The sequence below is a fragment of the Danio rerio genome, chromosome 19 (genome assembly GCF_049306965.1).
Source record: "Danio rerio strain Tuebingen ecotype United States chromosome 19, GRCz12tu, whole genome shotgun sequence".
In the NCBI taxonomy this organism is placed as follows: Eukaryota; Metazoa; Chordata; class Actinopteri; order Cypriniformes; family Danionidae; genus Danio; species Danio rerio.
This window is the reverse complement of record NC_133194.1, coordinates 33,619,630-33,641,874: the sequence shown is the minus strand read 5'-3', so window position 1 is coordinate 33,641,874 and position 22,245 is coordinate 33,619,630. Positions and strand designations below refer to the sequence as shown.

General features: G+C 40.3%; 1 protein-coding gene across 3 annotated transcripts in view; it reads right to left on the bottom strand.

Moving 5' to 3' along the window:
- Window positions 1-238: 238 nt before the first annotated feature.
- Window positions 239-22,245, bottom strand: part of meox2b (mesenchyme homeobox 2b) — a 99,610-nt gene continuing 77,603 nt past the window's right edge. For 2 of the 3 annotated variants that reach the window (XM_073930970.1, XM_073930971.1), the window contains one exon: window positions 239-1,161. In XM_073930970.1, coding sequence (XP_073787071.1) covers window positions 940-1,161 — 222 coding nt within the window. In that variant the 3' untranslated portion in view covers window positions 239-939. The remainder of the gene's footprint in view (window positions 1,162-22,245) is intronic. The other variant, NM_001045124.1, reaches the window with a different exon arrangement.

Genomic DNA, 22,245 nt, shown 5'->3' with positions numbered 1-22,245 from the left:
GTTCCTTTGAACTGTTCATCAAAAGTAAAAGAATTTTTTTTTGTAATAATAATAATAATAAATATTCCTTGATGCTTCAAGCTAAACTCTTAAAAATAAAAGTTCCGTAAAAGAATCACTGTAAACTCTCTTTTTGTAATCTTTAATTATTTATATGAAAATAGCAGAAAACCTATTATAATGTGTCTGTCTGTTTTGCATTTTACTGTAAAACCCTTTAAAAAAATCCAACCAAGTGTTGATTTGTAATGTTTTTTTAATAACTCAGTGATCATTGAACATTTGCAGTCAGTAAGTAAACAAGTCTTCGGCAAGGTAAGTGAAAATATACCCATTCTATATAATTTCCCCCCTACTGTCCATCTACAGTAAACTAAACCCAAATGCACCAATATTGTGGAAAACTAATCAAAAAATGAAATCTGTGGGAGTCTAAAAATGACTCCATCAGTAAACACAAAAATATGCTGCAATTTGCATTTTCCTTTGTTTCTTTACAAACAGACTAGGAAAATACTTCACCTATGCTGTCACAGATTATGTAAAAATGTGATTTTGGCAATCATGGTAATAGGTTTTATCAAAAAAACTGTCTAAATACAGTAGCAATCAGTTAAGGAAAAACAACTAAAAATAAAACAGTGCAAAAAATCCTCTTTAAGGCACTCGTATGGAATGTTTACAACATCCAACCTTACATTTATTTACAAAGTCAATCTCAAGAATCAAACGTGTATAAAACCCAAAGTCTCTTCAAAAGTACGACCACCATTAAACCCCCTTTTAACTCGACTAATCTACCAAATTAAGACCCTGCGAGCATCTGTTTCACAGACCAAGAACAAACCCGAAATCACTCAGACTGAAATAACCTGTGCTCGTTGTTAATGGAGAACCAACACAGCTGATTCCTGAGGAGATTGTCCAGACTTGCGGGCATCATAAATGTGCATGATCGGAGCTCTGATCGCTGTCGTGACTGTCGTCCTCATTGCTGGGAGAGCCGATAGGATGATGGAGTCCCACCATCGGGGAGAATTCAGAGGGTAAGAGAGTCCCTTTCTTTACGTTCACCAGCTCTTTCTCTCTAGCGGCGGCTCCCTGTTGACCTCCTTTCACCCGCTTCCACTTCATCCGTCTGTTCTGGAACCAGACCTTCACCTACGTGCAGAGCAAATGATGTTAATGTGGTCACAGAAAGTGTAGAAAAAGGTTAAGATGGCTGAACTCTAATAGGCAGAATTAAAATAAAACTAAATTCTAAGAAACATTAAAATTGATTTTGTTTTCATAATTCATTGTAATGCATTGAGTTTCTCAGGTGTGTGTGTGTGGGGGGGTACTTTTTACCAATTTTACCGTAAATATACAGACTAAATTATTACATTTTTACAGTTTATATTATATGTTAGGTATGTTTAGAATAATATGCAATTGCACTTTGAGCTGAATACTGGTGTCTTGCAAAGTAGCTAGTAAAATATAATGTACTGTCATCATGTCAAAGACAAAGAAAAGGAAAAATAATGCCTAGTACATTTTACCATGAATTACTGAAAACAAGTTTTTACACAAAGAGTTTACCAAGAGTTTATATAACAGAATGTTTCGTCAGGCATATTTAGAGTCATATGTGTGATACAGTTGAAATCACAATTATTAAGCCCCCTTTTATTTCTATTTTTCTTTGTTAAATATTTCCCAAATGATGTTTAACAGAGCAAGGAAATTTTCACAGTATGTCTGATAATATCTTTTCTTCTGGAGAAAGTCTTAATTGTTTTATTTTGGCTAAAATAAAAACAATTTTTTAATAAAATAAAAAAAAAACATTTTAATGTCAAAATTATTAGCCCCTTTAGGCTATATTTTTTCAATAGTCTACAGAACAAACCATCGTTAACCTAATTAACCTAATGAAGCATGTCACTTTAAGCTGTATAAAAGTCTCTTGAAAAACATCTAGTAAAATATTATGTACTGTCATCATGAAAAAGATAAAATAAATCAGTTATAAGAAATAATTTATTAAAACCATTATGTTTAGAAATGTGTTGAAAAAAAATCTCTCCCTTAAACAGAAATTGGGGAACAAAATAAATAGGGGGTCTAATAATTTTGATTGCAACTGTATATTAATGCTCTTAAGGATCCCAGTACAATCTCAAACAAATAAATTCACTGACATTGTATGATTTTAAATCTTTATACTTGACACTTTGAATGATTTATTATATATTATATGTAATTTATTATATAATACAATATGATCACATTTTCCTAAATGTAAATATATATATATATATATATATATATATATATATATATATATATATATATATATATATATATATATATATATATATATATATATATATATATATATATATATATATATATATTTAAGTACAGGTAAGAATAAGTGTGTATAATTTTTTATATTTTAACTGTTACATAATTTTCCGGTTACCCTGAACATTAAAATTGACACTTTATTGGCATTTAATACGTTTTGTTGAGTTTTTGTTATTTTAGATTTATTGATAAGCAAGTAGCAAACATAACTTAAATTCAATTAAATAATTGAACTAATTAAAAAAATGATAATATAATTTTGCATATATTTTATTATATTTTGCATAAATTTAATATATTTTATTGTCATATTTTTATTTGATCATTTATTATGTATTTATTGCTAACATAAGGTTATCAGCAAACAATATGACAAATAATAGACAAATAGAAGTTTTTGAATTATTAATTTTTTTTTCAAAATGTTTGGCAGAGCTGTTATTCAGTAGTCAATTACACACAATGTTTACATGACTTGAGTATCTTAGCAACGCAGACGTCCAAGATCTGCATCAGGGAAACTCAACGCCACTTTGTGCGACCGCATGTTAGGGTGTGTGTTATAGCACTTTCCAGAAAGACTTGTTTTGGCACACAGACCCCGCTCTAAAACCACCATCGAGCCCCTCTGTATCTTCATACGTGTGCATGTGTATCAGATTGGATGAGTGACAGATTTAAAGCTTTTGCCAACACAGCACTCAGATCCCACACATACAGACCACATACATAAACCAAGTAAAACACCTCATTTCAGATCTGCTTTTAATCTTTAAGCTTCCCCATATGGTACTTTTTTGTTTTTTATCCTGGCTAAAATATATGCTAAGTATATTTTAAACTGTGAGGCTCAATGAACTCAAAGACTTTTGGTGCTTGTTCAAACTACTTGTTTAAAATGAGTAGAAACGACACAATTCTTACGATTTTTTGGGAGGACAACTTAATCGTTTATATTGAATCTACTTGTTGAATCTACTTTTTGTAAAGACGATTAATAAATTTGTGCTGTGACAGCTTTTTTTCAAATAATAAAAAATATGTTACTTTCAGCCTATGTTATGTACGGATTTTAAAATACAGCCGATTTTGTCTGTTAAAAATGACCTTTCCTATTTTTATTTTTGCTTTAAATATTTCGGACATTAAAAAAGATTTTCTTCAAATGTATTTTTATAGAAATAATTTGGCTAAATACATATTATTAAATACGTATTTAAAAAAAAAAGACATGGCCATAAGTGTTTTTTTTTTTTTTTCTTTTGTAGAATATACATATAAAGTGCTCAGCATATTGAGTACACCCCGTTTTGAAAATGAATATTTTTATCAATTTCTCAGTGAATGCAGGCAATCTGCATTTAAACAAAACAGATTTATTAAACAGATATATTTATTAAAATAATATTTTAGTCAACAAACATATTTTGAAATTGAAAGATACTACAACTAAATTCAAGCAAAATATTGAAAAAAAAACACAATTTCAATAATTTTTTTCCCTCTTTTTAAAATGTGTATTAAATATTTTTTCTATAACACAAATTTGGGTGTACAGATTTTTGGACCGTTATCATAAGTTATTTCATTAGATTAGCTCCAGATTTGGCTAATGTATATGCACAGATATAATATTGTATAGCTTCCTATTAAAAATATGAATTTAAAAAATAGATTTGTGAGGGCTGTACTTATATATGCTGAGCACTGTATACACCCATCAGCTATTTTAAAATGCATTTCAGGGTCAAGAAAACAATGTAGATTAAGATCTAAAGTATCCATTATATAAAATAAAACATGATCTAAACTAATTCCAGTCTAAAATAGTTTGAGGTAACAGAAATATATAATATTATTTGTCTCATTTTTGTCTGATAAAATGACTTTTCTTTATTTTTTATTTTTGCTTCAAATATTTCGGACATCAAATAAGATTTTCTTCAATTATTACATTAATGTATTTTCTTCTAAATAATTACATGGCATGAATGTTTTTTTTTCTTTTTTTTGTAGAATATTTAAATAAGTTGCTCAGCATAACTGACTATACCCCGTTTTGAAAATAAATAATGAATGTTTATCCATTTCTCAGTAAATGCAGGCAATGTTTTTTTCATGCATTTAAACAAAACAGATTTATTAAACAGATATATTTGTTAAAATAATATTTTATTTACCAAACATATTTAGAAATTGATAGATAAAACATTAAAACAATTAAATTCGAGCATAATATTGCAAAAACTAATGACAAATCTCATGTGAATTTTTCAATTTCTTTCCTTTTTTCTTGATTTTTCTCTTTTTTAAATTTGTATTTAATATTTTTTTATTACATATAAATTTTTATAGTAATAGTTTTTAGACCGTTTTTGTAAGTTATTTTGTTAGATAAATTCCAGATTTGGCTTCAGTACTGACTAAACTATAGTATATGCACAAACATAATATTGTATAGCTTCCTATTACAGGGTTTCTGCAGGTTTCACCAAGTTAAATTTAGGACTTTTAAAGACATTTTCAAGGCCATTATAAAACAGCCCAGAAGGAAAAGATTGTTATTTTCATTCATTCATTTTCTTGTCGGCTTAGTCCCTTTATTAATCAGGGGTCGCCACAGCGGAATGAACCGCCAACTTATCCAGCACGTTTTTACGCAGCGGATGACCTTCCAGCCGCAACCCATCTCTGGGAAACATCCACACAAACACTCATACACTACAGACAATTTAGCCTACCCAATTCACCTGTAGCGCATGTCTTTGGACTGTGGGGGAAACCAGAGCACCCTGAGGAAACCCACGCTAACGCAGGGAGAACATGCAAACTCCACACAGAAACGCCAACTGAGCGGAGGCTCGAACCAGCAACCCAGCGACATTCTTGCTGTGAGGCGTCAGCACTACCTACTGCGCCACAGCGTCGCCTAGATTGTTATTTGACCTATCAAAAAAATATTAAATTAATATATTAAAAAATACATTTAATAGTACAAGAATAATTGAATTTAAAAAAATATATATTTGAGACATTTCTTAGCAAAAGATTTAAAACATTGTGTAAAAACAAGCAAGCTCTACTTGTATCCACACACTTTTTTTTTCAAAATAAACTTTCTTTAAAATAAAAAAATAACAATAATTAAAGCTGCAAGCAGCGATGATAGGGACCTCGCACCCGGGCTCACCGCCGCCCGGTGACCTTACGATGACAGAGAACAGCGAACAATAATAATTTAAGCCAATATATTAAAAAAATCTAAGAAAATAACAGATTTATGCTAAACTTCCTCCTGTCAGCAGGTGGCGATATAACTGTGACTTAAGATTGGCATGTAGATGTCTTCCGGAGAGGAATCTTATCAACCATGTGAAGTTTCAGGCACATGGTACATTGTGTGGCTGAGTTATAAGCCAAACTACCTTCTGCCAGCAGGTGGCGCTATGAAAGACTAAATATTATTATGTAGATGTGTTTAGGAGAGGACTTTCATCAACCATGTGACATTTTAGGCAGATCTGACATTGTGTGGCCGAGTTACAGGCCAAAATTTCTTCTGCCAGCAGATGGTGCTATGACTCTGACTCAATATTATTATGTAGATGTGTTTAGGAGAGGACTTTCATCAACCATGTGACATTTTAGGCAGATCGGACATTGTGTGGCCGAGTTACAAGCCAATCTACCTTCTGCTAGCAGGTGGCGCTATGACTGACTCAATATTGTTATGTAGATATGTTCAGGAGAGGACTTTTATCAATCATGTGAAGTTTCAGGCAGATCGGACATTGTGTGGTTGAGTTATAAGGACTTCCTGTTCCATGGCGAAGCGTTAAGGTTTGTCATGCCACCACAGACACGCCCCTTTGCAAAAACTCTACATCTTCACAATATATCATCGCTAGAGCTTTCAGATGACACGACTCTATTTTGGTGCTGATACGGGAAAGTTTGTGGGAGGAGTTTGTTATAGTGTCAAACATGTCATTTCCTGTGGCCAGCAGGTGGCGCTATAACTGTAACTGGATATCGGCACGTAAACCTGATCAGGTCAGGACTGTTATTAAATGTGTGAATTTTGAGGCAGATCGAATATTGCATGCCAGAGTTATAAAGACTTCCTGTTTTGTGGCGAATCATCAAAGTTTGGGAGGCCGCCACGGACACGCCCATCGATGAAAACTCTAAAGCTTCGCAATTTAACATCACCAAGGCTTTAAGATAACAAAACCCAATTTTGGTGTTTATCAGATAAAATCCCTAGGAGGAGTTCGTTAAAATACAACGCCTGAAAATGGCAAAAGCGCCACTTTTTCGCCACAGGACGTTAAAAATATCCGACTTCCTGTTGGGTTTGAGATATGGCTCCAAGAGACTTTTTCGTATGTTTTGCCATGTTTGAGGTGTGTGCCAATTTTTGTGCATGTGCGTGATTCGTGGATCGGGGGCTTGTCCGTTTAATTTTTCTAGGTGGCGCTGTCGAGTCATTTTGCCACGCCCACTTCAATATTGTTATGTGGATGTGTTCAAGAGATGACGTTTATCAACCATGTGAAGTTTCAGGCAGATCGGACATTGTGTGGTTGAGTTATAAGGACTTCCTGTTCCATGGCGAAGCGTTGAGGTTTGTCATGTCGCCACGGACACGCCCCTCTGCGAAAACTCTAGATCTTCACAATATATCATCGCTAGAGCTTTCAGATAACACAACCCAATTTTGGTGTTGATACGATAAAATTTGTGGGAGGAGATTATAACTCCGTAAATCATGTCATTTCCTGTGGCCAGCAGGTGGCGCTATAACTGTATCTGGATATTGGCATGTAAACGTGTTCAGGTCAGGACTCTTATCAAACGTGTGAATTTTGAGGCAGATCGGATTATGCATGCCTGAGTTATAACGACTTCCTGTTTTGTGGCGAATCGTCAAAGTTTGCGAGGCCGCCACGGACACGCCCATCGATGAAAACTCTAAAGCTTCGCAATTTAACATCGCCAAGGCCTTTAGATGACAAAACCCAATTTTGGTGTCGATCGGATAAAATCCCTAGGAGGAGTTCGTTAAAATACAATGCCTGGAAATGGCAAAAAAGCCACTTTTTCGCCGCAGGAAGTCAAAAATATCCGACTTCCTGTTGGGTTTGAGATATGGCTCTAAGAGACTTTTTCGTATGTTTTAGCGTGTTTGAGGTGTGTGCCAATTTTCGTGCATGTGCGTGATTCGTGGATCGGGGGCTCGTCCGTTTAATTTTTCTAGGTGGCGCTGTTGAGTCATTTTGCCACGCCCACTTCCGAAGCCCATAACAAACGTAAATTTTCGCCACTTCTGAGGTGTGTGCAAAGTTTCGTGAGTTTTCGGGCATGTTTAGCCCCTCAAAACCGCGATTCATTCCGCGGAAGAAGAAGAAGAAGAATAATAATTAAAGCTGCAAGCAGCGATGATAGGGACCTCGCACCCGGGCTCACCGCCGCCCGGTGGCCTCAGGACGACAGAGAACAGTGAACAATAACAATTTAAGCCGATAAATATAAAAAAACCTGAGAAATCCACAGATTTATGCCAAACTTCCTCCTGTCAGCAGGTGGCGCTATGACTGTGACAGTATTGTCATGTAGATGTCTTCAGGAGAAGACTTTTATCAACCATGTGAAGTTTCAGGCAGATCGGACATTGTGTGGCTGAGTTAAAAGCCAAACTACCTGTTGCCAGCAGGTGGCGCTATGACTGTGACTCAATATTGGCATGTAGATGTCTTCAGGAGAGGACTTTTATCAACCCTGTGAAGTTTCAGGCTGATTGGACATTGTGTGGCTGAGTTATAAGCAAAACTACCTTCTGTCACTAGGTGGCGCTATGACTGACTCAATATTGGCATTTAGATGTCTTCAGGAGAGGAATTTAATCAACCGTGTGAAGTTTCAGGCAGATCAGACATTGTGTGGTTGAGTTATAAGGACTTCCTTTTTCATGGCGAAGCGTTGAGGTTTGTCATGCCGCCACGGACACGCCCCTCTGCAAAAACTCTAGATCTTCACAATATATCATCGCTTGAGCTTTCAGATACACAACCAACCAAATTTGGTGCTGATATAAAAACATTTGTGGGATGAGTTTATTACTTTGTAAATCATGACATTTCCTGTGGTCAGCAGGTGGCGCTATAACTGTATCTGAATATCGGCATGTAAACTTGTTCTGGTCTGGACTCTTATTAAACATGTAAATTTTGAGGCAGATCGGATAATGCATGCCTGAGTTATAATGACTTCCGGTTTTGTGGCGAATCGTTAAAGTTTGTGAGGCCGCCACGGACACGCCCATCGACAAAACCTCTAAAGCTTCGCAATTTAACATCGCCAAGGCCTTTAGATGACAAAACCCAATTTTGGTGTCGATAGCATAAAATCCCTTGGAGGAGTTCGTTAAGATACAAAGCCTGGAAATGGCAAAAATGCCACTTATTTGCCGCAGGAAGTTAAAAATATCCGACTTCCTGTTGGGTTTGAGATATGGCTCCAAGAGACTTTTTCGTATGTTTTGGCATGTTTGAGGTGTGTGCCAATTTTCGTGCATGTGCGTGATTCGTAGATTAGGGGCTCGTCCATTTAATTTTTATAGGTGGCGCTGTCGAGTCATTTTGCCACGCCCGCTTCATTATTGTTATGAGGATGTGTTCAGGAGAAGACTTTTATCCACCATGTGAAGTTTCAGGCAGATCGGACATTGTGTGCTTGAGTTATAAGGACTTCCTGTTCCTTGGCGAAGCGTTGAGGTTTGTCATGCCGCCACGGACACGCCCCTCTGCAAAAACTCTAGATCTTCACAATATATCATCGCTAGGGCTTTTAGATAACACAACCCAAATTTGGTGCTGATACAAAAAAAATTTGTGGGAGGAGTTTGTTACGATGTAAAACATGTCATTTCCTGTGGCCAGCAGGTGGCGCTATAACTGTATTTGGATATTGGCATGTAAACTTGTTCAGGTCAGGACTCTTATCAAACGTGTGAATTTTGAGGCAGATCTGATAATGCATGCCAGAGTTATAAAGACTTCCTGTTTTGTGGCGAATCGTCAAAGTTTGCGAGGCCGCCACAGACACGCCCATCGACGAAAACTCTAAAGCTTCGCAATTTAACATCGACAAGGCCTTTAGATGACAAAACCCAATTTTGGTGTCGATAGCATAAAATCCCTAGGAGGAGTTCGTTAAAATACAACGCCTGGAAATGGCAAAAACGCCACTTTTTCGTCGCAGGAAGTCAAAAATATCCAACTTCCTGTTGGGTTTGAGATATGGCTCCAAGAGACTTTTTTGTATGTTTTGGCATGTTTGAGGTGTGTGCCAATTTTCGTGCATGTGCGTGATTCGTGGATCGGGGGCTTGTCTGTTTAATTTTTCTAGGTGGCGCTGTCGAGTCATTTTGCCACGCCCACTTCCGAAGACCATAAAAAACGTAAATTTTCGCCACTTCTAAGGCGTGTGCAAAGTTGCGTGAGTTTTCGGGCTTGTTTAGCCCCTCAAAATCGCGATTCATTGGAGAGAAGAATAATAATAATAATAAACGGAGCAATTCCAATAGGGCCTTGCACCGTTCGGTGCTCGGTCCCTAATAATAATAATAATAATAATAATAATAATAAACGGAGCAATTCCAATAGGGCCTACGCACCGTTTCGGTGCTCGGTCCCTAATTAAAGCTGCAAGCAGCGATGAAAGGGACCTCGCACCCAGGCTCACCGCCACCCGGTAGCCTCAGGATGACAGAGAACAGCGAACAATATTAATTTCAGCCGATATATATAAAGAACCTGAGAAAAATCACAGATTTATGCCAAACTTCCTCCTGTCAGCAGGTGGCGCTATAACTGTGACTCAAGATCGGCATGTAGATGTCTTTAGGAGAGGCATCTCATCTAACCTGTGAATTTTCAGGCAGATCGGACATTGTGTGGCTGAGTTATAAGCCAAACTACCTTCTGCCAGCAGGTGGCGCTATGACTGACTCAATATTGTTATGTGGATGTGTTCAGGAGTGGACTTTTATCAACCATGTGAAGTTTCAGGCAGATATGAGATTGTGTGGAGATTGTGTTATAAGACAAACTACATTCTGCCAGCAGGTGGCGCTATTAAAGACTCAATATTATTATGTAGATGTGCTCAGGAGAGGACTTTTATCAACCATGTGAAGTTTCAGGCAGATCGGACATTGTGTGGCTGAGTTATAAGCCAAACTACCTTCTGCCAGCAGGTGGCGCTATGACTGACTCAATATTGTTATGTATATTTGTTCAGGAGAGGACTTTTATCAACCATGTGAAGTTTCAGGCAGATCAGACATTGTGTGGTTGAGTTATAAGAACTTCCTGTTCCATGGCGAAGCGTTGAGGTTTGTCATGCCGCCACGGACACGCCCCTCTTCAAAAACTCTAGATCTTCACAATATATCATCGCTTGAGCTTTCAGATAACACAACCCAAATTTGGTGCTGATACGAAAAAATTTGTGGAAGGAGTTTATTACTCTGTAAATCATGACATTTCCCGTGGCCAGCAGGTGGCGCTATAACTGTATCTGGATATTGGCATGTAAACATGTTCTGGTCTGGACTTATATTAAACATGTGAATTTTGAGGCAGATCGGATAATGCATGCCTGAGTTATAATCACGTCCGGTTTTGTGGCGAATCGTCAAAGTTTGCGAGGCCGCCACGGACACGCCCATCGACAAAACCTCTAAAGCTTCGCAATTTAACATCGCCAAGGCCTTTAGATGACAAAACCCAATTTTGGTGTCGATAGGATAAAATCCCTAGGAGGAGTTCGTTAAGATACAAAGCCTGGAAATGGCAAAAATGCCACTTATTTGCCGCAGGAAGTTAAAAATATCCGACTTCCTCTTGGGTTTGAGATATGGCTCCAAGAGACTTTTTCGTATGTTTTGACGTGTTTGAGGTGTGTGCCAATTTTCGTGCATGTGCGTGATTCGTAGATCAGGGGCTCGTCCGTTTAATTTTTATAGGTGGCGCTGTCGAGTCATTTTGCCACGCCCACTTCAATTTTGTTATGGGGATGTGTTCAGGAGAGGACTTTTATCAACCATCTGAAGTTTTAGGCAGATTGGACATTGTGTGGTTGAGTTATAATAACTTCCTGTTCCATGGCGTAGCGTTGAGGTTTGTCATGCCGCCACGGACACACCCCTCTGCAAAAACTCTAGATCTTCACAATATATCATCGCTAGGGCTTTCAGATAACACCACTCAAATTTGGTGCGGACACGAAAAAATTTGTGGGAGGAGTTTGTTACGATGTAAAACATGTCATTTCCTGTAGCCAGCAGGTGGCGCTATAACTGTATCTGGATATCGGCAAGTACACGTGTTCAGGTTAGGACTCTTATCAAACGTGTGAATTTTGAGGCAGATCTGATAATGCATGCCTGAGTTATAACGACTTCCTGTTTTGTGGCGAATCGTCAAAGTTTGCGAGGCCGCCACGGACACGCCCATCAACAAAAACTCTAAAGCTTCGCAATTTAACATCGCCAAGGCCTTTAGATGACAAAACCCAATTTTGGTGTCGATCGGATAAAATCCCTAGGAGGAGTTCGTTAAAATACAACGCCTGGAAATGGCAAAAACGCCACTTTTTCGCGGCAGGAAGTCAAAAATATCCGACTTCCTGTTGGGTTTGAGATATGGCTCCAAGAGACTTTTTCGTATGTTTTGGTGTGTTTGAGGTGTGTACCAATTTTCGTGCATGTGCGTGATTCGTGGATCGGGGGCTCGTCCGTTTAATTTTTCTAGGTGGCGCTGTCGAGTCATTTTGCCACGCCCACTTCCGAAGCCCATAAAAAACGTAAATTTTCGCTACTTCTGAGGCGTGTGCAAAGTTGCGTGAGTTTTCGGGCATGGTAAGGCCCTCAAAATCGCGATTCATTGGAGAGAAGAATAATAATAATTAAAGCTGCAAGCAGCGATGATAGGGACCTCGCACCCGGGCTCACCGCCGCCCGGTGACCTTACGATGACAAAGAACAGCGAACAATAATAATTTAAGCCAATATATTTTTAAAAATCAAAGAAAATCACAGATTTATGCCAAATTTCCTCCTGTCAGCAGGTGGCGCTATAACTGTGACTCAAGATTGGCATGTAGATGTCTTCCGGAGAGTAATCTTATCAACCATGTGAAGTTTCAGGCACATGGGACATTGTGTGGCTGAGTTATAAGCCAAACTACCTTCTGCCAGCAGGTGGCGTTATGACTGACTCAATATTGTTATGTGGATGTGTTCAGGAGTGGACTTTTATCAACCATGTGAAGTTTCAGGCAGATCAGAGATTGTGTGGAGATTGTGTTTTAAGACAAACTACATTCTGCCAGCAGGTGGCGCTATGAAAGACTCAATATTATTACGTAGATGTGTTTAGGAGAGGACTTTCATCAATCATGTGACATTTTAGGCAGATCGGACATTGTGTGGCCGAGTTACAAGCCAAACTACCTTCTGCCAGCAGGTGGCGCTATGACTGACTCAATATTGTTATGTGGATGTGTTCAGGAGAGGACTTTTATCAATCATGTGAAGTTTCAGGCAGATCAGACATTGTGTGGTTGAGTTATAAGAAATTCCTGTTCCATGGCGAAGCGTTGAGGTTTGTCATGCCACCACAGACACGCCCTTCTGCAAAAACTCTAGATCTTCACAATATATCATCGCTAGAGCTTTCAGATGACACCACTCTATTTTGGTGCTGATACGGGAAAGTTTGTGGGAGGAGTTTGTTACAGTGTCAAACATGACACTTCCTGTGGCCAGCAGGTGGCGCTATAGCTGTAACTGGATATCGGCACGTAAACCTGATCAGGTCAGGACTGTTATTAAATGTGTGAATTTTGAGGCAGATCGAATATTGCATGCCAGAGTTATAACGTCTTCCTGTTTTGTGGCGAATCATCAAAGTTTGCGAGGCCGCCACGGACATGCCCATCGATGAAAACTCTAAAGCTTCGCAATTTAACATCACCAAGGCTTTAAGATGACAAAACCCAATTTTGGTGTTTATCAGATAAAATCCCTAGGAGGAGTTCGTTAAAATACAACGCCTGGAAATGGCAAAAGCGCCACTTTTTCGCCACAGGAAGTTAAAAATATCCAACTTCCTGTTGGGTTTGAGATATGGCTCCAAGAGACTTTTTCGTATGTTTTGCCATGTTTGAGGTGTGTGCCAATTTTTGTGCATGTGCGTGATTCGTAGTTCGGGGGCTCGTCCGTTTAATTTTTCTAGGTGGCGCTGTCGAGTCATTTTGCCACGCCCACTTCAATGTTGTTATGTGGATGTGTTCAAGAGATGACGTTTATCAACCATGTGAAGTTTCAGGCAGATCGGACATTGTGTGGTTGTGTTATAAGGACTTCCTGTTCCATGGCGAAGCGTTGAGGTTTGTCATACCGCCACGGACACGCCCCTCTGCGAAAACTCTAGATCTTCACAATATAACATCGCTAGAGCTTTCAGATAACACCACTCAATTTTGGTGTTGATACGATAAAATTTGTGGGAGGAGTTTATAACTCCGTAAATCAGGTCATTTCCTGTGACCAGCAGGTGGCGCTGTAACTGTATCTGGATAGTGGCATGTAAACGTGTTCAGGTCAGGACGCTTATCAATCGTGTGAATTTTGAGGCAGATCTGATAATGCATGCCTGAGTTATAACGACTTCCTGTTTTGTGGCGAATCATCAAAGTTTGTGAGGCCGCCACGGACACGCCCATCGATGAAAACTCTAAAGCTTCGCAATTTAACATCGCCAAGGCCTTTAGATGACAAAACCCAATTTTGGTGTCGATCGGATAAAATCCCTAGGAGGAGTTCGTTAAAATACAACGTCTGGAAATGGCAGAAACGCCACTTTTTTTCAGCAGGAAGTTAAAAATATCCGACTTCCTGTTGAGTTTGAGATATGGCACCAAGAGACTTTTTCGTATGTTTTGGCATGTTTGAGGTGTGTGCCAATTTTCGTGCATGTGCGTGATTCGTATATCAGGGGCTCATCCAATTAATTTTTTTAGGTGGCGCTGTCGAGTTGATTTGCCACGCCCACTTCAATATTGTTATGTGGATGTGTTCAGGAGAAGACTTTTACCAACCATGTGAAGTTTCAGGCTGATCAGACATTGTGGGGTTGAGTTATGAAGCCTTCCTGGTCAATGGCGAAGCATTGAGGTTTGTCATGCCGCCATGGACACGCCCCTCTCCGAAAACTCTAGATCTTCACAATATATCATCACTAGAGCTTTTAGATAACACTACCCAATTTTGGTGCTGATACGATAAAATTTGTGGGAGGAGTTTGTTACTCTCTAAAACATGTCATTTCCTGTGGCCAGCAGGTGGCGCTGTAACTGTATCTGGATATTGGCATGTAAACGTGTTCAGGTCAGGACTGTTATTAAATGTGTGAGTTTTGAGGCAGATCGGATAATGCATGTCTGAGTTATAACGACTTCCTGTTTTGTGGCGAATCGTCAAATTTTGCGAGGCCGCCACAGACACGCCCATCGACGAAAACTCTAAAGCTTCGCAATTTAACATCGCCAAGGCTTTAAGATGACAAAACCCAATTTTGGTGTCGATCGGATAAAATCCCTAGGAGGAGTTCGTTAAAATACAACGCCTGGAAATGGCAAAAACGCCACTTTTTCGCCGCGGGAAGTCAAAAATATCCGACTTCCTGTTGGGTTTGAGATATGGCTCCAAGAGACTTTTTTGTATGTTTTGGCATGTTTGAGGTGTGTGCTAATTTTCGTGCATGTGCGTGATTCGTAGATCGGGGGCTCGTTCGTTTAATTTTTCTAGGTGGCGCTGTCGAGTCATTTTGCCACACCCACTTCCAAGACCCATAATAAACGTAAATTTTCGCCACTTCTGAGGCGTGTGCAAAGTTCCGTGAGTTTTCGGGCATGTTTAGCCCCTCAAAATTGCGATTCATTCCGGAAAAGAATAATAATAATAATAATAATAATAATAAACGGAGCAATTCCAATAGGGCCTTGCACCGTTCGGTGCTCGGTCCCTAATTAAAGCTGCAAGCAGCGATGATAGGGACCTCGCACCCGGGCTCACCGCCGCTCAGTGGCCTCAAGATGACAGAGAAGAGCGAACAACAATAATTTAAGCCAATATATATAAAGAACCTGGGAAAATCACAGATTTATGCCAAACTTCCTCCTGTCAGCAGGTGGCGCTATAAATGTGACTCAAGATTGGCATTTAGATGTCTTCAGGAGAGGAATCTTATCAACCATGTGAATTTTCAGGCAGTTCTGACATTGTGTGGCTGAGTTATAAGGCAAACTTCCTTCTGCCAGCAGATGGCGCTATGCCAGACTCATTATTGTTATGTAGATGTGTTCAAGAGAGGACTTTTATCAACCATGGGAAGTTTCAGGCAGATCGGACTTTGTGTGGTTGAGTTACAATGCAAACTACCATCTGCCAGCAGGTGGCGCTGTAACTGTGACTTAAGATTGGCATGTAGATGCCTTCAGTAATGGAATTTAATCAACCATGTGAAGTTTCAGGCAGATCAGACATTGTGTGGCTGAAATATAAGCCAAACTACCTTCTGTCAGCAGGTGGCGCAATGACTGACTCAATAATGTTATGTAGATGTGTTCAGGAGAAGACTTTTATCAACCATGTGAAGTTTCAGGCAGATCGGACATTGTGTAGCTGAGTTATAAGCAAAACTACCTGTTGCAAGCAGGTGGCGCTATGACTGTGACTCAATATTGGCATGTAGATGTCTTCAGGAGAGGAATTTAATGAACCTTGTTAAGTTTCAGGCTGATTGGACATTGTGTAGCTGAGTTATAAGCAAAACTACCTTCTGTCAATAGGTGGCGCTATGACTGACTCAATATTGGCACGTATATGTGTTCAGGAGAGGACTTTTATCAACCCTGTGAAGTTTCAGGCAGATCGGACATTGTGTGGTTGAGGTATAAGGACTTCCAGTTCCATGGTGAAGCGTTGAGGTTTGTCATGCCGCCACAGACACGCCCCTCTGCGAAAACTCTAGATCTTCACAATATATCATCGCTAGAGCTTTCAGATGACACCACTCAAATTTGGTGCTGATACGATAAAATTTGTGGGAGGAGTTCGTTACAGTGTAAAACATGTCATTTCCTGTGGCCAGCAGGTGGCGCTATAACTGTATCTGGATATTGGCATGTAAACGTGTTCAGGTCAGGACGCTTATCAAACGTGTGAATTTTGAGGCAGATCGGATAATGCATGCCTAAGTTATAGCGACTTCCTGTTTTGTGGCGAATCGTCAAATTTTGCGAGGCCGCCACGGACACGCCCATCGACGAAAACTCTAAAGCTTCGCAATTTAACATCGCCAAGGCCTTTAGATGACAAAACTCAATTTTGGTGTCGATCGGATAAAATCCCTAGGAGGAGTTCGTTAAAATACAACGCCTGGAAATGGCAAAAATGCCACTTTTTCGCCGCAGGAAGTTAAAAATATCCGACTTCCTGTTGGGTTTGAGATATGGCTCCTTGAGACTTTTTCGTATGTTTTGGTGTGTTTGAGGTGTGTGCCAATTTTCGTGCATGTGCGTGATTCGTGGATCGGGGGCTCGTCGATTTAATTTTTCTAGGTGGCGCTGTCGAGTCATTTTGCCACGCCCACTTCCGAAGCCCATAACAAACGTAAATTTTCGCCACTTCTGAGCCGTGTGCAAAGTTTCGTGAGTTTTCAGGCATGTTTAGCCCCTCAAAACTGCAATTCATTCCGCGGAAGAAGTCGGAAGAATAATAATAATAAACGGAGCAATTCCAATAGGGCCTTGCACCGTTCGGTGCTCGGTCCCTAATTAAAGCTGCAAGCAGCGATGATAGGGACCTCGCACCCGGGCTCACCGCCGCCCGGTGACCGTACGATGACAGAGAACAGCGAACAATAATAATTTAAGCCGATATATAAAAACAAAATCTAAGAAAATCACAGATTTATGCCAAACTTCCTCCTGTCAGCAGGTGGCGCTATAACTGTGACTTAAGATTGGCATGTAGATGTCTTTCGGAGAGGAATCTTATCAACCATGTGAAGTTTCAGGCAGATCAGAGATTGTGTGGAGATTGTGTTTTAAGACAAACTACATTCTGCCAGCAGGTGGCGCTATGACTGACTCAGTATTGTTATGTAGATGTGTTCAGGAGAGGACTTTTATCAATCATGTGAAGTTTCAGGCAGATCGGACATTGTGTGGTTGAGTTATAAGGACTTCCTATTCCATGGCGAAGCGTTGAGGTTTGTCATGCCACCACAGACACGCCCCTCTGCAAAAACTCTAGATCTTCACAATATATCATCGCTAGAGCTTTCAGATGACACCACTCTATTTTGGTGCTGATACGGGAAAGTTTGTGGGAGGAGTTTGTTACAGTGTCAAACATGTCATTTCCTGTGGCCAGCAGGTGGCGCTATAACTGTAACTGGATATAGGCACGTAAACCTGATCAGGTCAGGACTGTTATTAAATGTGTGAATTTTGAGGCAGATCGAATATTGCATGCCAGAGTTATAACGACTTCCTGTTTTGTGGCGAATCAAAGTTTGCGAGGCCGCCACGGACACGCCCATCGATGAAAACTCTAAAGCTTCGCAATTTAACATCACCAAGGCTTTAAGATGACAAAACCCAATTTTGGTGTTTATCAGATAAAATCCCTAGGAGGAGTTCGTTAAAATACAACGTCTGAAAATGGCAAAAGCGCCACTTTTTTGCCACAGGAAGTTAAAAATATCCGACTTCCTGTTGGGTTTGAGATATGGCTCCAAGAGACTTTTTCATATTTTTTGCCATGTTTGAGGTGCGTGCCAATTTTTGTGCATGTGCGTGATTCGTAGATCGGGGGCTCGTCCGTTTAATTTTTCTAGGTGGCGCTGTCGAGTCATTTTGCCACGCCCACTTCAATATTGTTATGTGGATGTGTTCAAGAGATGACGTTTATCAACCATGTGAAGTTTCAGGCTGATCGGACATTGTGTGGTTGTGTTATAAGGACTTCCTGTTCCATGGCGAAGCGTTGAGGTTTGTCATACCGCCATGGACACGCCCCTCTGCGAAAACTCTACATCTTCACAATATATCATCGCTAGAGCTTTCAGATAACACCACTCAATTTTGGTGTTGATACGATAAAATTTGTGGGAGGAGTTTGTAACTCCGTAAATCATGTCATTTCCTGTGGCCAGCAGGTGGCGCTATAACTATATCTGGATATTGGCATGTAAACGTGTTCAGGTCAGGACGCTTATCAAGCGTGTGAATTTTGAGGCAGATCGGATAATGCATGCCTGAGTTATAACGACTTCCTCTTTTGTGGCGAATCGTCAACGTTTGCGAGGCCGCCACGGACACGCCCATCGATGAAAACTCTAAAGCTTCGCAATTTAACATCGCCAAGGCCTTTAGATGACAAAACCCAATTTTGGTGTCGATCGGATAAAATCCCTAGGAGGAGTTCGTTAAAATACAACGCCTGGAAATGGGAAAAACGCCACTTTTTCGCCGCAGGAAGTTAAAAATATCCGACTTCCTGTTGGGTTTGAGATATGGCTCCAAGAGACTTTTTCGTATGTTTTGGCATGTTTGAGGTGTGTGCTAATTTTCGTGCATGTGCGTGATTCGTGGATCGGGGGCTCGTCCGTTTAATTTTTCTAGGTGGCGCTGTCGAGTCATTTTGCCACGCCCACTTCCGAAGCCCATAACAAACGTAAATTTTCGCCACTTCTGAGGCGTGTGCAAAGTTGCGTGAGTTTTCGGGCATGTTTAGCCCCTCAAAACCGCGATTCATTCCGCGGAAGAAGAAGAAGAAGAAGAAGAATAATTAAAGCTGCAAGCAGCGATGATAGGGACCTCGCACCCGGGCTCACCGCCGCCCGTTGGCCTCAGAATGACAGAGAACAGCGAACAATATTAATTTAAGCCGATTTATATAAAGAACCTGAGAAAATCACAGATTTATGCCAAACTTTCTCTTGTCAGTAGATGGCGCTATGACTGTGACTCAAGATTTGCATGTAGATGCCTTCAGTAGAGGAATCTTATCAACCATGTGAATTTTTAGCCAGATCGGACATTGTTTGGCTGAGTTATATGTAATTTCCTGTTGCCAGCAGGTGGCGCTATGACTGTGACTCGATATTGGCATGTAGATGTCTTCAGCAGAGGATTTTAATCAACCATGTAAATTTTCAGGCTGGTCAGACTTTGTGTGGCTGAGTTATAAGCCAAACTATCTTCTGCCAGCAGGTGGCGCTATGACTGTGACTCAATATTGCAATGTAGATGTCTTCAAGAGAGGAATTTAATCAACCATGTGAAGTTTCAGGCAGATCGGACATTGTGTGGCCGAGTTACAAGCCAAACTACCTTCTGCCAGCAGGTGGCGCTATGACAGACTCAATATTGTTATGTGGATGTGTTCAGGAGAGGAATATGATCAACCTTGTGAAGTTTCAGGCAGATCGGACATTGTGTGGTTGAGTTATAAGCATTTCCTGTTCCATGGCGAAGCGTTGAGGTTTGTCATGCCGCCACGGACACGCCCTTCTGCAAAATCTCTAGATCTTTACAATATATCATCGCTAGAGCTTTTAAATAACATCACTCAAATTTGCTGCTGATATAATAAAGTTTGCGGAAGGAGTGTATTACAATTTAAAACATGTCATTTCCTGTGGCCAGCAGGTGGCGCTATAACTCTATCTGGATATCAGCATATAAACGTATTCAGGTCAGGACTCTTATCAAATGTGTGAATTTTGAGGCAGATCGGATAATGCATGCCTGAGTTATAACGACTTCCTGTTTTGTGGCGAATCGTCAAAGTTTGCGAGGCCGCCACGGACACGCCCATCGATGAAAACTCTAAAGCTTCGCAATTTAACATCGCCAAGGCCTTTAGATGACAAAACCCAATTTTGGTGTCGATAGCATAAAATCCCTAGGAGGAGTTCGTTAAGATACAACGCCTGGAAATGGCAAAAATGCCACTTATTTGCAGCAGGAAGTTAAAAATATCCGACTTCCTGTTGGGTTTGAGATATGGCTCCAAGAGACTTTTTCGTATGTTTTGGCGTGTTAGAGGTGTGTGCCAATTTTCGCGCATTTGCATGATTCGTAGATCAGGGGCTCGACCGTTTAATTTTTCTAGGTGGCGCTGTCGAGTCATTTTGCCACGCCCACTTCAATATTGTTATGTGGATGTGTTCAAGAGATGACGTATATCAACCATATGAAGTTTCAGGCTGATCAGACTTTGTGTGGTTGAGTTATGAGGACTTCCTGTTCCATGGCGAAGCGTTGAGGTTTGTCATGCCGCCACGGACACGCCCCTCTGCAAAAACTCTAGTTCTTTACAATATATCACCGATAGAGCTTTCAGATGACACCACTCAAATTTGGTGCTGATACCATAAAATTTGTGGGAGGAGTTTGTTACAGTGTAAAACATGTCATTTCCTGTGGCCAGTAGGTGGCGCTATAACTGTATCTGGATATTGGCATGTAAACGTGTTCAGGTCAGGACTCTTATCAAGCGTGTGAATTTTGAGGCAGATCGGATAATGCATGCCTGAGTTATAACGACTTCCTGTTTTGTGGCGAATTGTCAAAGTTTGCGAGGCCGCCACGGACACGCCCATCGACGAAAACTCTAAAGCTTCGCAATTTAACATCGCCAAGGCCTTTAGATGACAAAACCCAATTTTGGTGTCGATCGGATAAAATCCCTGGGAGGAGTTCGTTAAAATACAACGCTTGGAAATGGCAAAAACGCCACTTTTTCGCCGCAAGAAGTCAAAAATATCCGACTTCCTGTTGGGTTTGAGATATGGCTCCAAGAGACTTTTTCGTATGTTTTGGCATGTTTAAGGTGTGTGCCAATTTTCGTGCATGTGTGTGATTCGTGGATCAGGGGCTCGTCCGTTTAATTTTTCTAGGTGGCGCTGTCGAGTCATTTTGCCACGCCCACTTCCGAAGACCATAAAAAACGTAAATTTTCGCCACTTCTGAGGTGTGTGCAAAGTTGCGTGAGTTTTCGGGCATGTTTAGCCCCTCAAAATCGCGATTCATTGGAGAGAAGAATAATAATAATTAAAGCTGCAAGCAGCGATGATAGGGACCTCGCACCCGGGCTCACTGCCGCCCGGTGGCCTCAGGATGACAGAGAACAGCGAACAGTAATAATTTAAGCCGATATATAAAAAAAATCTGAGAAAATCACAGATTTATGCCAAATTTCCTCCTGTCAGCAGGTGGCGCTATATCTGTGACTCACGATTGGCATGTAGATGTCTTCAGGAGAGGAAACTTATCAACCATGTGAAGTTTCAGGCAGATCGGACATTGTTTGGCTGAGTTATAAGCCAAACTGCCTTTTGTCAGCAGGTGGCGCTATGACAGACTCAATGTTGTTATGTAGATGTTTTCAGGAGAGGACTCTTATCAAACTTGTGAAGTTTCAGCCAGATCAGACTTTGTGTGGTTGAGTTATACTGCAAACTACCATCTGTCAGCAGGTGGCGCTATAACTGTGACTTAAGATTGGCATGTAGATGTCTTCCGGACAGGAATCTTATCAACCATGTGAAGTTTCAGGCACATGGGACATTGTGTGGCTGAGTTATAAGCCAAACTACCTTCTGCCAGCAGACTCAATATTGTTATGTGGATGTGTTCAGGAGAGGACTTTTATCAATCATGTGAAGTTTCAGGCAGATCAGACATTGTGTGGTTGAGTTATAAGGCATTCCTGTTCCATGGCGAAGCGTTGAGGTTTGTCATGCC